At 41.2% G+C, this 15,712-nt stretch overlaps 1 protein-coding gene across 4 annotated transcripts in view; it reads right to left on the reverse strand.

Moving 5' to 3' along the window:
* DIS3L2 (DIS3 like 3'-5' exoribonuclease 2) overlaps window positions 1-15,712 on the reverse strand; it is a 192,982-nt gene that overhangs the window by 82,522 nt on the left and 94,748 nt on the right. For all 4 annotated transcript variants that reach the window (XM_042798705.1, XM_042798711.1, XM_042798707.1 and 1 more), the window contains one exon: window positions 13,652-13,731. In XM_042798705.1, the coding sequence (XP_042654639.1) occupies window positions 13,652-13,731 (80 nt within the window). The remainder of the gene's footprint in view (window positions 1-13,651; window positions 13,732-15,712) is intronic.

A 15,712-nucleotide genomic window follows, 5' to 3' on the forward strand; every position in this document is an offset into this window, starting at 1 on the left:
ACACTTCCCTTTATTTCCATCTCACCTTCAAGCATCATCATTCTCAGGAGAGAAGACAAACACTAGCAAGAGTGTTAAGTCAACTTAAAATCTAGTATCAAGTTTTTTGTATTAATCACTATTTCTCACACTGTCTTCATCCCTCAGGGAGATACAGAAGAGGTCAAAGCAGATTGCAAAGTGTTTGTTCTAGTCAGAAAACAGCTACCTTTGACTGCTGGCAGCAGATAGGTAGTTGGCTGTTCCCTGGCTAGACTAAACTCCTGCAGCAAATAATTACAGTTCTTTCCCATTCCCCTGCCCTGGGGGTACCATGCTGCTGCTCTTATCTGCAAAGCAACATTTAGCACCTTGCAAAAGTATGAAAAACTTGCATAAAAAGATAAAAATTAGGCCTTTAACCTACATGCATGTTTTGTTGATACTGGCAGTGCTACAGTAGAGCATGGGTCTTCATCAAGGCTGAAGTTCTCACATGTGATTGTGGGTGAGGACAGTGTCTACAATGGAGGGTCTCAGTTACAGAAGGGACAGCCAGAAGGGCTGCAGACAGTAACAGGGGTGGACACAAAACAAATACAAATTGCACTGGGGCAGAAAATGGCACTGAGATTTTGGAAAGCTGCTAGAAGTAGCTAGAGGCCATTGCAGATCTTTAACACATGCCTTTAAATGAAGGCCAAACAATTCTGTTTCTCTTTAGCATGTGTACGAACATGCACAGCCCAAGTGTTACAGAAGTGTCCCTCTTGGGATAGAGAGAGAAGAGAGAGCAAGAGAGAGAGAAGAGAATGACTGAGTGGGAGAAAAGAGCAAGTGGGAAAGCAAAAAAAAGGGCAAGATGGAGAAGAGGAGTTTACTATAAAAATAAAAGTGGAACCATGGAAAAAGCGATTTATTTGTCTGCTCTGGAGCCTGAAGACAAAGGTGGGTGGCTTTAATTCTCAGCTGAGGTTACTTTTCCACTGCAGGAAGCCAAGCCATTGTTCAGAAAATCAGACAGTGTGTTTTATTTTACTTCTTTTAAAATAACAAGGAAAGTGCTTAAATTTTACTTGGGTGCCCTAGGGCCATTTTGCTTTTTGAAAACGCAGTGCAACTGAGCATAAATCCATTAGCTTGTTTACCAGGAAACCAAATTTTTTAAATTATCACATGATGGTCCCTTAGCCAACCGAAATGCAACTAATTACACCTTTTTAAAAACAAGTAATAGCTTTTTTCCTTCTCTAAAGGTCTCTTCCTTGATATAAACTCACAAACAGACTGGCAAAAGGAATCCTGTATTTCAGGAGGGTGGGACAAGTCCCTGTGGCGTAGAGCAGCAACTTTTCCATGCAAGCATAAATGTGACTTTAGTAAATGTTGCAACAATTGCAACAACTTCAAAAGAGGAAAAACTGTCTGCCCACACAAACAAGCACCTCTAAAGGGTAATGATCCACAAAATGCTATGTAGTACCAGGCATTGCCTCTAGATGTCCCCATCAAAGCCCCTCTGCCACTGGTTTGCATGAAAAATGTCCCACAGAAACAGCCCCCTTCACCCACCAGCCACAAAGAGACTTTAAGACCATCAGGAACAGCCTGGCCAAGGTTTCAAGATATTTGAACTCTTCTTTGAACTATGCTTAGTCACTTTTTTCTGAATTTGTAGCACCTGGAGAGGTTGCCAAGGTCAGACCCCCAACTTCCACAAGATGAAGAGAGGGAATCCAGCACACGCAGCGTGTCAGCACAGTTGCTCCAGGTGCCTGCATCAGACTGCAAACAGCAGAAAGGTTGGGCGGGCCTGGGCTTTTGCTTTGCTTCTTAAATCACAACTAAAATCATTGCTTCCAGATCACATTTACATCCTTTCCTTCAGGCGCTGGGCTGATGTGAAGGCAATAAAATTTGCAACTTTTCTCATTTAACTGCACAAACTCAGGAGCTGCAAGATTGACTAAATCCTCAATGTTAGCAGAACTGAGATTAGCCCCAGTTATTCCAAAGTGAGAAACAGGGTGAGATGATAGGGGCAGAGAAAAAATACAAATAAAAACAACTTAATTCTTCCCACGCTGAAAGTCCTGGTACTTCCTGGATTTCTAGAGGTATCTGAGAAACCAGTGATAGTAATGGTGATGCTGCAAAGTGATGCTTTCAGCAGTCCTGAGAGAACCAAAAAATCCTCAGAGTATTTCATAAAAAATAAAACATAACAGGTTTTTTGTTATTTTCTTTTCTTCATTATGTGGGACATCAATGACTCCAAAATCCAGAATAACTCCTACTTGCTTTGTAGTGACTTTTAAAGCACTATTTTACTCAACTACCCTGACCTTTGGCCATTTTGTCTCTGGCATCAACTGAATGTTATGGAGACAACTACAATTTTACAAACCAATTTGGGGTTCGCTCCATGTAAGGTACAAAACAAAACTCATGTTTTCATTAAGTGCAATGAAGGACAAATGAAGTTGAAAATCAGAAAAACATAATAGGAAGGGAACTCTTCCTAAGCAGAATATTTTCCAGAGTTTTCCATGAGCCATCAGCAATTCTTTAAATAGTTTCTGAATTATGAGGAGACTTCATCTATTACTAAATTAAATGCTGGGGCAGGTCTTCTATGTGAATTGCATACAGTTTTTGCCTGTAGCAGCTAATAAATTCCAGCAATGTCCTAAAACCACTTAATAGAATTTAAAAGCTACTTTTTATACCTCAAAACAGAGCCAGGACATCTCCATAACATGGCATTTCACGTGCCGTGCATTACAAAACTCTGAGTTTTATACACAAACCAGCACAAGCCAAATCAGTTAAGCGCTGTTTCAAGTACTTCGGCTAAGACTAGCGTTTAAAGCCCCCACAAGGAAGGCACTCCCCAGCTCTGAAGGGTAGGCTCAGAGATGGCTCTTGGTCAGCACGAGGCAATCCCAGGCTCTTAGAAGAGGGCTGATCCTCCCATCGGAACACGGGGGTAGATCATCATGTTGGTGGTGTTCTCCCAACTTCCAGCTCCCATGAGCTGGAAGCATCTAAGCTGGTGATCAAGCAGAAGTCAGGCCTCCAGACCTCACAGATTATTTCACATTATCTAGGCAGAGAAATATAACACAAGAGCGTCCTGTCCTGTGGGTTGCCAGTGAACCTATGTCATCTCTTCATCACCTTGTGAGAGGAGATGCTGCCATCCAGAACACACTGTTCCTGAAAATTACCTTCAAACCTGGTGCAGTAACTCCAGAGGAGCATGAAAGAGCTCTTCTGCGCAAGTTGTACCACTGCACCATTAAGCTGGATACTTACAAAGGAAGGAATTCTCCCAATTGAAAAACACTAAATATTCAGAAGGACAGAATTTACACAGCATGTACGAGATAAAACATTTAACTGCAGACTGAAGGACACAGGGAATGATATGCAACAGAATAAGCACACTGCATAAAGATTTGTTCACACTGCTGAGCAAGATACAAGCAGGAAAATACAGATAAAAGTGGGGCATGAGTATTTTTATAGTAAAAGTCAGGCCAGAGCACAGGACAGCGAGGGACAGACATTATAATGATGGAAAACAAAGAGAACATGCCATTTCTTTGATATATCAAATGCGTCCAGCATGGGCAGACTGAGACCAGACACAAAGGTTCCTTATGCAGCAATACCTATGTTCTACCTTCTGTCCGTGCAGGTTTTCTCCCCATTCCTATGCTGGTCCCTGTTTACACTGCTGAGGGTCATGGGTAAGGTGGTGTCCTCTGTGCCTGCAGAAGTGCCTAGGAGACTTTGTGAGGTGCCAAAGTAGCAAGTTCCACTTAGAGGTTTTATAAATTGTATTGATTTCTTTGCAAGATTCAAGTGTAATGGGCAAAGTAAAGAGATGTTACAAACCTCAAATACATTGGATTTATCCACTGAATGCCAGTACTTGCTATACGGTCATCTCTGGGAGAACCTCTAGATGACTGCTTATGACTTAGACCCAACATGAATCTTTGCGACTCAGAGTCTATCCCAAGCACTTGGCAGATGAATCTTCAACACTTCACCAAGACAAGACGTCAGGCAGGACACTGAGGCAATGACTGTGCTGCTGTGACCTTAGATTCCCATCTCAGAAAGCACACTTTGCTGGTAGAGAGAAGTTACCAAGGCAGACCTTACTTAGCTCTCTCAAGCAGTCTCTTAACAGTGAGGTTTCCAGCCAGTGTGATGAAGGTAAAATGGCAATTTCTGGCATTCACGTCACGAATTGTTTTTATCACTATTCCAAGACCTATTGAAGAGGTTAACTCTATCAGGAAATCAGCACTCTTTGAATTTAAAGAGATGGGAAGTGGCACCCAGCAGCTTTCAGATGAATTACAATCATCTTGGGTGTAGGATGTCATCCTGTTCCTGAAATGGAAGGTTTAGAGTGGGGAGGGACCAGCCTCTCTCTACTGTTAGGTCAGTCCCTTCTGTGAGATCTCTACTCTACACAGTAATCCAAGGCTGAGCGAGCATTCCCAGGCATTCAGAGAGACCTTGGGATTTAGTGCTAGGTCAAACACATACACAGTATTTCCACTGAACAGCCTTGACAATTCAACTTCTTTGAGAACAGAAGGCAGCCGATGAGATTTCACTTTTAGCCATCCAACTTTTTTGTTTATTTTTGGAAAGATTTCCAAGATATTTCCATCTGCACCTGGTTTTACTCTTTCTGTATAACTAGCATAATAGTCAACAATCAAGAAATACCATAGTGAATTGCACTGTAAGAAGATGTTTTTCCTGTTCAGCTGGGTTCTGAAACCTCTGCATAGTAATAAATTAAAAGTTAAAACAATAGCCCTGTGATCCTGAGAGATCCTGCCAATTAAGAAAGTTGATAATAAAAAATATATACAGCAATAATTTCTTTGCTGCCTGCATGCAACAGAACATATGACTGAAGTTAACCATGTGGGAATGTATTTCTAACTGTTTGTACCCTTTTATCTTCCTCACGTATCTTCTGATTCTTATCTGCTAAATGTACTGAAAAATCCTGTTTTCTCTAGCTCTATCTGGTCATCTCCTCTCATTTGTGGTTCTTCTCTAAAGACTCTCCCAGTCCCCGAGGTCCTTTTTAGTGAACTGAAATCATAGGCAAAGTGCTTTTAGATCTGTTTGTACAGGAATTTCTGGATCCTCTTCCCATAACCCAGCTCCTTAAAGGCATTTGGTTTTTTTCTTCAATATACAATCAGATACTATTGGTTTTAAGTCTGTGTCCACAAACATTCGTGAGATCCACTGGGACACAAAACCCCGCGCCATTAAATCTTTGGGGAATTGTCCCAGGTCCTGAATTTATGAACTGAAATGATCCAGAAGGCGACTTCACCCAGCACATCTCTCCTCCCTGCAGGAAAGTAAACTCACTTTTATGAGTAATTCCCCTCGTATTTGCATGTCTATTTGCATGTTCTGTAGCCAGGGTCTTCATTAGATCAGTCCTTCATAGACAATCTGCTTTTTATTTTGTTTTAATCCTGTGACTTTTTCCTCTACAGCTTGATCATGTACTGTTAAACAAAAAGCTTTTGGGATAAGGATGGAATCTTTATAAAATATCTATACTTGATACAAAAAACAGTACCATAAATATGAATTACCAATAATAAATCCTGCTCATTTTTGCTTAACCAAGCTTTTAACCAATTCTCACACAAGCAGCTTTCAAATATATGCAAAAATTGCTTTAACAAATTATGTTCCAGCAATCAATGCTCCAACCAAATCCAACCTTTCTTAATCTCCACCCCAGTACCTTATCACCCAGTTTAATGCACTTGTCTGGGGATTAGGCTCAGTCTATTTCCCTTTCATGCACCATCAGTTTGGAGCAAGCTGTCCTATTTCCACTTAAGCTGAGGGGAGCCCTATGTTGTCAAGTTGTCTCCCTGATTTCAAGAGGGATGTTCAGTGGAGGAAAGGTGACGCAATCCAGCCCTCCGATTCCATTCAACCCTGCACTTGGAAATTGGAAGTGATGTGTGTTTCCACACACAACCCCATGTCACTTTAAAAGAAGAGGCAAAATATGCCGTACATGCTGCAGTTCCCCAGTGTTACACGGGAGCACACTGTGGGACACAGCAGGGATCTGGATTTGGCACAGACCTGAGTGTATTTTGCATATTTCAAAGAACCTGCAACCACAAGCCCTCAATAGAAAGAAAGGATATGTACCTGTTTCTAGTCATTGCAATGTGTTTTTCACTTTCTTAGTAACACAGTAAAAACCCACCAGACTCATCAGCAGGTAACAGGAGAGCCGAGCTAATTATGTTGGATACCAAAGGAAAAATTGACCAAACATTATGCACAATCCCACTGCCTGTAGGTCTTCTTTATTTTTCCCATATTTGATTCCTGGAATAAATGTAAGTAAATTGCAGTTTATGGTCATTTTACATTTGACTCATATATCAATGTGGATTTTCTGTCATTTTCTCTCTGAGTCTGCCATCTGTTCATCTTAAACGTCTTACAAAGAAGGAAGCACAGTAATTTCATAATGCAACTTTTGATTCAACACTAGTCCATTCTTCAGTGTTTATCTGGGCAAGTCATCCCAGCATGACTCCAATTACAAACTCTTTCTATACTCTGCATTGCAGGAACCAAATGGATTAATTGAAAGGTCCTGTACCATGTGTTGCTAGAGTAAATTTCACCCTACAGTCCTTAAGTGGTTAAAGGGGCAAAACTGAACAGAAGAGAGAATATTTATGTCTTAAAAAGCAAAATATAAGTGCACACAACTTTGCAAAATTAAAACAACTGAAGTGTTTGCAACCTGCATCAGGAATGAGCAAGGATGGAAGGAGAGGAAGACTGGGCAAGCACCTGAGATGGCAGCAAACATCTTGGGGCTACCGGGGCTCTACAGGTGTTTTTCAAGCACAAGATACTGGAGCTCACACACTAGATGATGTCTGCTAAGGTGTCTGTGAGGTCTAAGAAAACCAGCCCCAGTGCCTGTAGGCCTGCAGCAGACAAGGGATAATTTTACCAACATTTGGCAAAACATTGGTTAGTTTTACCAAAGTGTGTGAAATAGGCTCCTTGAACAGAGATGTAAGTCCTCACTATTTGCAGATCTGTTTCTGAAAACTGCAGCCCACAGTGGATTGACTGGCATCTGCTATGGAGAAAGATCATGCTGCGCTCTTCCCAGATTTGTGTCACTAAGAGAAGCTCTCTTCTTTGCATATACCCCATTTTCATGACAATTCTAGAAACACAGAGTGTTTGAGGTTTTTGAACAGATTTAAATGGAAGGGGAAAACCAGGGAGCAGCACATTGCAGAGGTCTCATTTGTTTAGGTCATCAGGTAAACACTGCGAAGATTCAATGAACGTATCTATATACAATCACGCTCCAAAATGCACACAACCAGTGTCACCAACGACATAAAAATCAGGGCAAACAGCATGTAGAACATATTTCTGTTCTGCAGTACATCAATTCCTCCCCTCGAATAAGATTTAAATTACTTAAATTTGAATAACTTTGTGAAAGATTGTAGAGATACAGAAATGAAAGAACAATAATGAGAATCATGTTAGTCATCAGTATACACACAAAAAGATGAACAGAAGCTCCACCAGTATGGCCCAAAGCACTGCTTTGAAATCAGCATCAAGAGACCTGTACACAGGTAAGACAACCCCTCAGAAATGCACACCAATCATTTCTGCTGCATCCTTTCCCATCACAGCCTGACATTTCACTAGATAGAATTGTCTGCCTTTAAATTGGTCAAATTTCATTTCTGTTCCTACCAGTAAGCAGCCTTCAAACACAACTGCATCAGTTGTGTACATTACCAGAAGAACAAATACTACTTGCAGATAATTCCCAGAAGAGGTTTGGCAAGTGTGGGAAACTTGCCTGGTGCTACTGGGACACATGGGTCACCTGGTGTGCTCTTACACGATGAGATCAGAATAAATCTTTAAATGTCTGCACCCTGGGTGAAAACATTCAGGATTAAAAGCAGTACGGTTGTTTCTGCAAAAGTCTGCAACATCTGTACAAACTGAGAATGGCTGTTGTATGCCCCTGGCTGCAGTAATTTGCTAGAAGACGTGCAGAAAGGATCACAAAAGAGCACTGACTGAAATGAACTTGCTGAAAACCTCAAGCTACCCTGAAACAGCTCTACAAAGGCTGTAGAAACTAGGTGCAGTCCAGATCCATCTTTTACTCCAAGATTATGCTGAGTCATCTGAACGGAGTACAGCTTGTTCATATTTCTGAAGCTGTTACATAAATAACCCTATTTTCCTTCTTTATTGGAACTGATCTCTTTTAAAATATACACTCACAAATGTGAACAGCAAGCTTACCTCCCTACTGCTATCATTAAACAATAACGAGGAGCACGACCGTTAATCAAAAGCAGACTCCAATATAAAATCCTCTCAAAACCAGACTGGCCCACTTAAGACCTATATCCCTGAAAAGTTTCCAACTGCTGCAATATCCTACTGTGAGCTCCATTAAAAATATAGCTATTCCCACAACCATCCTGTGTTTCCTTTGCTGGTGACACTCTGCTACCAGGTAGTTCTTCATGATAGATTTGTGGACAACTACTGCAAAAAATGCCATCTTTTATACAGAGGATGTAGCATGGGTGAATCCTCCATCCAGTGACTGGAACTGATAGGGGTTACACTGAGAAGTTTTAGAACTAAGCAAAGGTGCAAAAACAATCCTTTAACTCTCTGCTTGTTGCCTAAGATCCTTTAAGGCAAAGAAATTGTCACAGTCTTGAATACTTGAGGACAAATATAATTTCATTCTTCAAAATCTTCTGAAATGCACTGATTTAGCTGTCTGATAGAAGTAGTGCAGGCAACGAGTGATTTCTCTTTTCCTGTAGTTATTACAGGAGCTATACACCAACAGAGACATTTTCTGAATTGGCTTCTGCATTCTCTGTTGATTTTTTGGAGATCTCCTGACATCATGAGGATGCCAGATATGTGGTTTGCTCATGTTGGGGTTTTTTGGTGGTGTTTTGGTGTTTTTTTTTCAAATGTTTTACATATGGGCAAAAAAGATGGAAAAAATAATAATTTATTGTAACCACATTTACATTTGGAATAAAAGCTGTGTTAACTCTTAACACAACTTTGTCCTCATGAGAGATGCAGCCTTGCCAGCCCTGGATAAGCTCTTAACCTCTAAAATAACTCTTCGTCATAATAATTGCAGCTAGCGTAACAACTTCCAAACAGAAAAATCTCCAGGGTACCTCAAAAACAGATCAAGAGGCTCTATTAAGCACAAGATCAAGGTTTCCATAGGGGCTTTCCTTAACACCAAAGAGTCGGGCACAGCTGTAGCTTTGCAAGCAAGTGAACACAAAGAAGGGAACCCAAAAGACTCCCAGCACTGGTTTTGGACCTTTCCAAATTTGAAAATTCCTGAAACATTTTAATTACAGATATCTTAAAAAATTTCACATATGCTGATGGATTTGATGGATTTATACCCCTGCTTTTGCCAGCCACATTTCATGAGCCTATAATAGTAATCTACATAGTGCTACAGTAGTCAGTGGAGCACAGCCTGAAAATCACTGAGTAAGGCTATCAGCTCACAGTGGGCCAAAAAAGTAATGAATACACAGAGATTCAATTTGCATGCAAGAAAATGTCCCAAGAACTTGTTACACAAGATGGATCTGGGTGTCTCCTGCCAGCTGCAAAGGACAAGTCTGAATGCTGAAGTCCCCAGTGCTGGAAGCGGAAGAGAAGAGTCTCCCCAGCTCGACAGAGCCCACTCCCATCCAGGATCAGGTTGATGGAACTATTTATAAATGCTAATTCCCCATCAGCATGCAAAATAAAGACTGCAATGAAGAGTACATATATCAGGTAATATAAATATGCACACTTCTGTTAGTCTCTGTTCCTAGCAGGAGAAAGTAAGTGATGCTAACACCCTGGTTGAGGATCTAGCACCTTGTCTCTTGGACAACAAGCTCTGCAGCTGTATCTCTGAGGTGGCACCTTAGGAAGGGGCACAGGATATAGCTTATATTGCCAGCTGCATGTGAAACAGATATTCCTTATAAGAGGCTCACAAAATAACATTTTGATTGGGTTCTTCAGATCAGGAAGCATTTGAAAAATTTAACCTTTGGAATTTAGGATTTCAATACTGAACCACAGTTGGCAGAGGAAAAGGTTCATGAAATGCTGGATCAAGTTTGTGCCTCAAACAACAGCACATTCAGAGGATAATGGACAATAGTCCATCAGTATGGCTCTTTGCTGCCTTTATTACTCATCTTCACTAAAAAGATTCTGCAAGCATCTCCTTGCATGACATCAGGAGCCTTAAAAATGGAGATGATTCTAGCTACCAGACTGGACATCTCTGCTTCAAGAAGCAAACATTGCAGCACAGATACAACACTGATGTTTCCTTCCTCTGCCCACCTGGGAATCCACAACTAGCTGGCCAGCCAGCTGCCATGGCTGTTCAAAGGATGCAGAGGGGTTTCCTGCAGCCTTTTTACGCCGTTTGCTCCCACTCAGCTCCTCATCTCCCTCCCTACCTGATCATAACTGCATCAAAGACCATCGGGACCTGGTTTCCTGTCTGAACTTCCTTCTGAGCCACAAGGTCTCCTCAAAATAAACACCACAGATTTCAAAATAAAAGAAAGGGTATTTACATGGCAGTTCTTTCCACACTGATTTAAAACCTGGTCCTTGGGATATTCACCAGCATCAAAACTGGCTTTTCCAGGGGGGTGACTTTCCTTGGCCTAAAACTGAGGGCCATGCTGTGCTGGAGCATGGGCACCACTCTCACAGCAGATCGGAGGCTGAAAGGAGAGGCAGAACACACGATGCTCAGCACAGGCCCAGATAAGATCACTCTTAAAGATGGCTCCAGCTCGGAGCATCTTCTCATTGAGAGGAGTGCACCGTGGAACAATTGGAGGGTGCACAGCTCCAGCCAAAAGGCAGAGATCTGGCACACATAGAGCTGCTGTGAGCAGGCTCCTGCTTAATGGTTCGTGGAAAACAATACATGGGGGTGAACAAAGGCCTTTGGGCTGGGACAGCCATCAGTGGGTGCATTCACTCATCTGCCCCTTGGATTTTCTCCTCTGAGGCTCATCTGGAGGAAAGGGAGGCGTGCACAATGATCCTGAGGAGGACATGAAACTTTTAAAAGCACTAAATCCATACTGGATTTTCCATCCTACAAATTTTGGATACGAGCCAAGCAAATCTACTTTTACTCCCAGGAGGACAGCCATGCCCTGTCCCCTGCTCTTTCCTGGTTTCTTCATGTCTCTTCTAAAACACACTGGTGAAGTTTATTTTGGGGAATTGAAAGAGAAGAAATGTTCCTGAACTTTCCACTTTTGTTTTATTTGAAAAACTGAGCTTTTCAAACCTTCCTATGCAGAGTGACCTCATAGTCTGATCCATTTTACCTTTCTTTCCCACCTGCCTGGTTTTCCATGAAAAAGGAAGTATTATCTTTGACTACAGAAGCATCCTCTGCCCATTCTATTAAGCACATCAGAGATCACCTTTGAAATAACAGTGTATCCTGGGAGAGAGAACTGTGCCTGTTCCTGTGTTATATACAGTTAAAGACAATCCTTGAAAGCATGTGATCCTTTCACGTATTCCTTAGCCTTCATAAAGATCAGGGAAGGGCAGGGTAGGGAAAACACTAATCTGGAGGCTTCAGGAAGCCAGCACAGGGCTGAGACAGCACTTGGGACAAGGATGAGTCAGAAATAATCAGGTCAAGAGGACTTGGGTGTTTGCTTTCTCCCCCACATGCAGGCAGCTCCCTCTGTCCCATGCCTGTACAGAGAAGAGCAAAAAGCAAAAAAGCAGGGATGACTGGCAAAGCACATGAATGAAGTCCACTCAGAAGGCAACTTTTAAAAAAAAATTCTATTTGTTTTTTTTCTCAGTTAGATTGCATGAGAAGGACTTGTTTCAGATGCTTGATCAGGGCATCGGGCAGCACCACAGCCACTCACCTCTGCATCACATGGGGATTTTTAGCAGCCATGCTATAGAGCTCCCACAGTCAAGTAACATCCCAGTAACACCTAGAACCCTCTTGATTGGACCTTACAAGTAGAGGATCCCTTTTGCACTGGTACATCTCCTTCCTTAGAGATTGGAGCAAGAGGCCTCATCCAGCATTTTCTGCAGTTGGGGTGAGAGGGACAAGGCAGACTTCAAAGTGTGGCCACATCCCTGATCAGCAGATATAACGAGTCCCAAGTATGAGTGACAGCCCTGTAATGGCTTTGCAGACTTTCTGGGAAAGAGAATTCTTATGCAAACAGATATTTTCCTTGAACACTTTCTCCAAATGGGTTATGGATAAGAGAAAAATGCAGATGTATGCACCACAAGCCAGCTCAGTGAATGACTTCTGCAGCATCTAAAACCCATGCATATGTGAACAGTAAAGGCTCAGAAGCCAGAGTTTCAAAACCTTACAACTGAGGGGCTATGGGATCACAACACACATAAATCTACAGTAATTCAGATGACAAAGTGGAAAGAGGCAGAACAGAGTTCAGCCTAGGAATTCTCAAGAAGACTGTTTAAATTTTCTGTGAAACAGAACAGCAATTTTTCCTTCATCTTGCCTCAAAACTGCTATTGTACAGTATAATTAATTTTGCTGGCCTCAAATTTTCTTTCATCTCTTATTTTTTAATCAGTTTTATAGCCCTGTAATACTGTTCCGTACCTGGGTCTAAATGACATGACAATTCATTGGCCACATTGCACATAATGAAATCAACCTAAAAAAAGGGAATGATGTCTTTGATATCATCGTATTGTGATGATTAAGAAGAGCAAGAAAAACTAAATACACACACAGAAAAATCACTTTGTCTTCTTTATTAGTGGTGGATAGGCTAATCAAATCATTAAATATTTCTAACCAAGCTTGTTACTGGATCTCATCAAACTAAATGAGCAGAACTTGGATGGCAAAGTAAACCTACAAGAGGGAAGTTCCTTAAGTCAGAATCATCAAGATTTGGCTTCAGGAGCTTTACTTTCTGTTCTGTTGGCTTACGGCATAGTAAAAGTACAAATAAGGCAGAACAGAAAGCTTAAAAGGCAATGAGAAGAATAATACAACTTATAAGGCACACTCTGCTCATCTGACAATTCCCAGCATCCCATAAACACCAAGAAGCAATTCAGCCAGTGACCTTCAGAAAACTGGATTCCTTTATCCAGGGACTGCGTATTCAAGGTCAAAGTTTCACTAGACTTCAGTCTGCAAGAGTAGCATATTAGCTATTCATTTGTAACTCCTGTAATGACAGAAGACAGCTGAGATCTGCTCAAACCAAATTACAGCTCTGATTATGCAAAACACTATGGTTCTGCATTCCCTGACACCAAGACTACTCCAGAGTGCAGCTTGAAGATATCTGCTTTAAAATTTCTGAAAACAGTCAATTAAAACAAGAAGGAAAAAACTAGTTTATTACTATACTCATATTTGGTAAAGAATACTTCATGACAAATTATATATACGATGTGTCAATGGCTGAAAATAAACACTGAGAAGTATTTTGCAAAATATATCTCATACCGTCAGGGAGTTGTTTACAGGACAAAGCATCATCAAGATCTTTGGCAGTTGATGGGTCGATGGTGAAAATGCATTCTTTCCTATCCAAGGAAAAAAAAAAAAAAAAAAAAAAGAACAAGAAAAGGAAAATTTATCTTCTAGTCATGAAGAAGGTATCAAAACACAGAGACCATCAGAGACATCCAGACAACAACAACCATGTTTTCAGAAGACTCTGTTGAAACATCTTCCAATCTAATCTGAAGGTCTAAATCTAATCTAAAAGAAAAAAATATTTTAGACAAGTGAATCTCCTTGGGTTTTTTTTCATTTCTCTTTTTGGTTTGACTGCTTGCTCTTAACAGCTTTCATCTCATTACTGATTTTCCTCCACAAAAACTACACAATTTATCCCATCAAGTTCACTCCAAAGAAACAAGCAGGAAAGAGTCTTGATGCCTTGCAGCTAGAGTAAAAATAGATTGTTCCTAATTGCAAAGCTAAATGGAACACAAATAACTCCCATCCCCAGCGTAAGAGTAGATATCGCATCTGAAACTCCATGAGCACAGCTAGCACAGAGCAGAGACAGTGAAACATCTACAAACCAAGCAGAATGATACCAAAATTGAGTGATAATTTTGGTCTCAGTAAAGACACCGAAGAGGTGTAGTCCTTTATAACATCTACATTGCTTATTATGCACCAAAGGGAATAGCAGGTTCAACAGGAAACACTATAAAAGCTATGGAAAGAAAGAGCTCCAAATCAGCTAATTAGATCTAGCAAATCAACTTGGTGCTTAGGAAAAGCTGAACAGCCTTTCGCATATGCTGTACTAGGTGGTACTTGGGATATGCAGCCCTGCCCTAGCAGTGAGTGGCAGGAACACTGGGAACACACCAAGATGGACCATAGATATGGTCTAGGACCACGCATATGAGACGAAATAGAGCATCTAAGTCAGAAATCATCACGTTTAATAGAGTCTGGCACCAGTGAGAGCCCAAACATGAGGCACTCAACAAATAAAACTTCCTCACCTCCTGCTTTAGGGCCTCCCTTCATCCTGGGCTGCCCTACTGCAACTTCTTGTCCAGACTCTGGACTACAGCAGGGTTCACCCAAGTAATCTGCTGAATGTGTGACTGGAGCTGAAGAGCAGTGAAGATAGTAAAGGAATGGGTTTGGTGGTTTATTTTGCTTTTATCTTAACCTTTAGAATAAGTTTGGCCTGTCCCTAGTTAAAAGATTTCCCAAGCACAATGGTATAGGTTGAGGCTGACAGGGAAGAAATCAGATCGCTTTGCTTCTCTCCTTTTTGCCACAGAAAAACTCGTATCATGATGGCAACTCCCTTCTAGAGACATATAATGAAAACACATATTATTTTTCTTACAGTGTAACCACCAGTATACTCTGAGGGTAAGAGAGGTGGGAGGGGAAAAATTACAGTGAATTTTTAAAAGAGTGTCACATGGAATTAGCAAGTCTTAGTCTTTCTGCATGGGTGCTCACACAGTGAGGGCAATGTCTCTATCTTCACAGGCGTACCACTTCAGTACTTAAATGCTCTGGGTGGTATCTGTTGGTGTCAGACAGCTGGCAGCATGTATTTATATAATTCCACTAGGCACACTAAATAGAGATTTTCAAAGACATAAAAATCAGTAAAGCACTTCACTGCCTTCTGAGACTTTGAAAATCTTTCAGAATGTGCTAGCTTTCAGATTGGATAGCAAAGCTGCCTTAATCCCCAGATGCACGTTAGTTTCTGATCCTTCGCATGCATCTAAACAAATTAGAGACTGTGACACTGAAAGATATAAAATCTTTTCAACTACACCGGGACTTTGATCTGTTCCTGCCTAGCTATCCAGCACCGGAAATCAACTGGTTTTTAAAGGCTTGCAAACAACCTTACTTCCATAAATATATATTCCTTAAAATTCCCCCTAAGGATGGAATTTCAGGACACCGCCACTCCAAGGTACCATGCAACTTTCTCTGGGAAGCCATGCATATGCAGATACACAGATAACTATAGTATATGCAGTATAGGGTCATGGATGTGTGCCAACC

The sequence above is a fragment of the Tyto alba genome, unplaced genomic scaffold (assembly GCF_018691265.1).
Source record: "Tyto alba isolate M040663 unplaced genomic scaffold, T.alba_DEE_v4.0 Super-Scaffold_10, whole genome shotgun sequence".
NCBI classification, from domain to species: domain Eukaryota; kingdom Metazoa; phylum Chordata; class Aves; order Strigiformes; family Tytonidae; genus Tyto; species Tyto alba.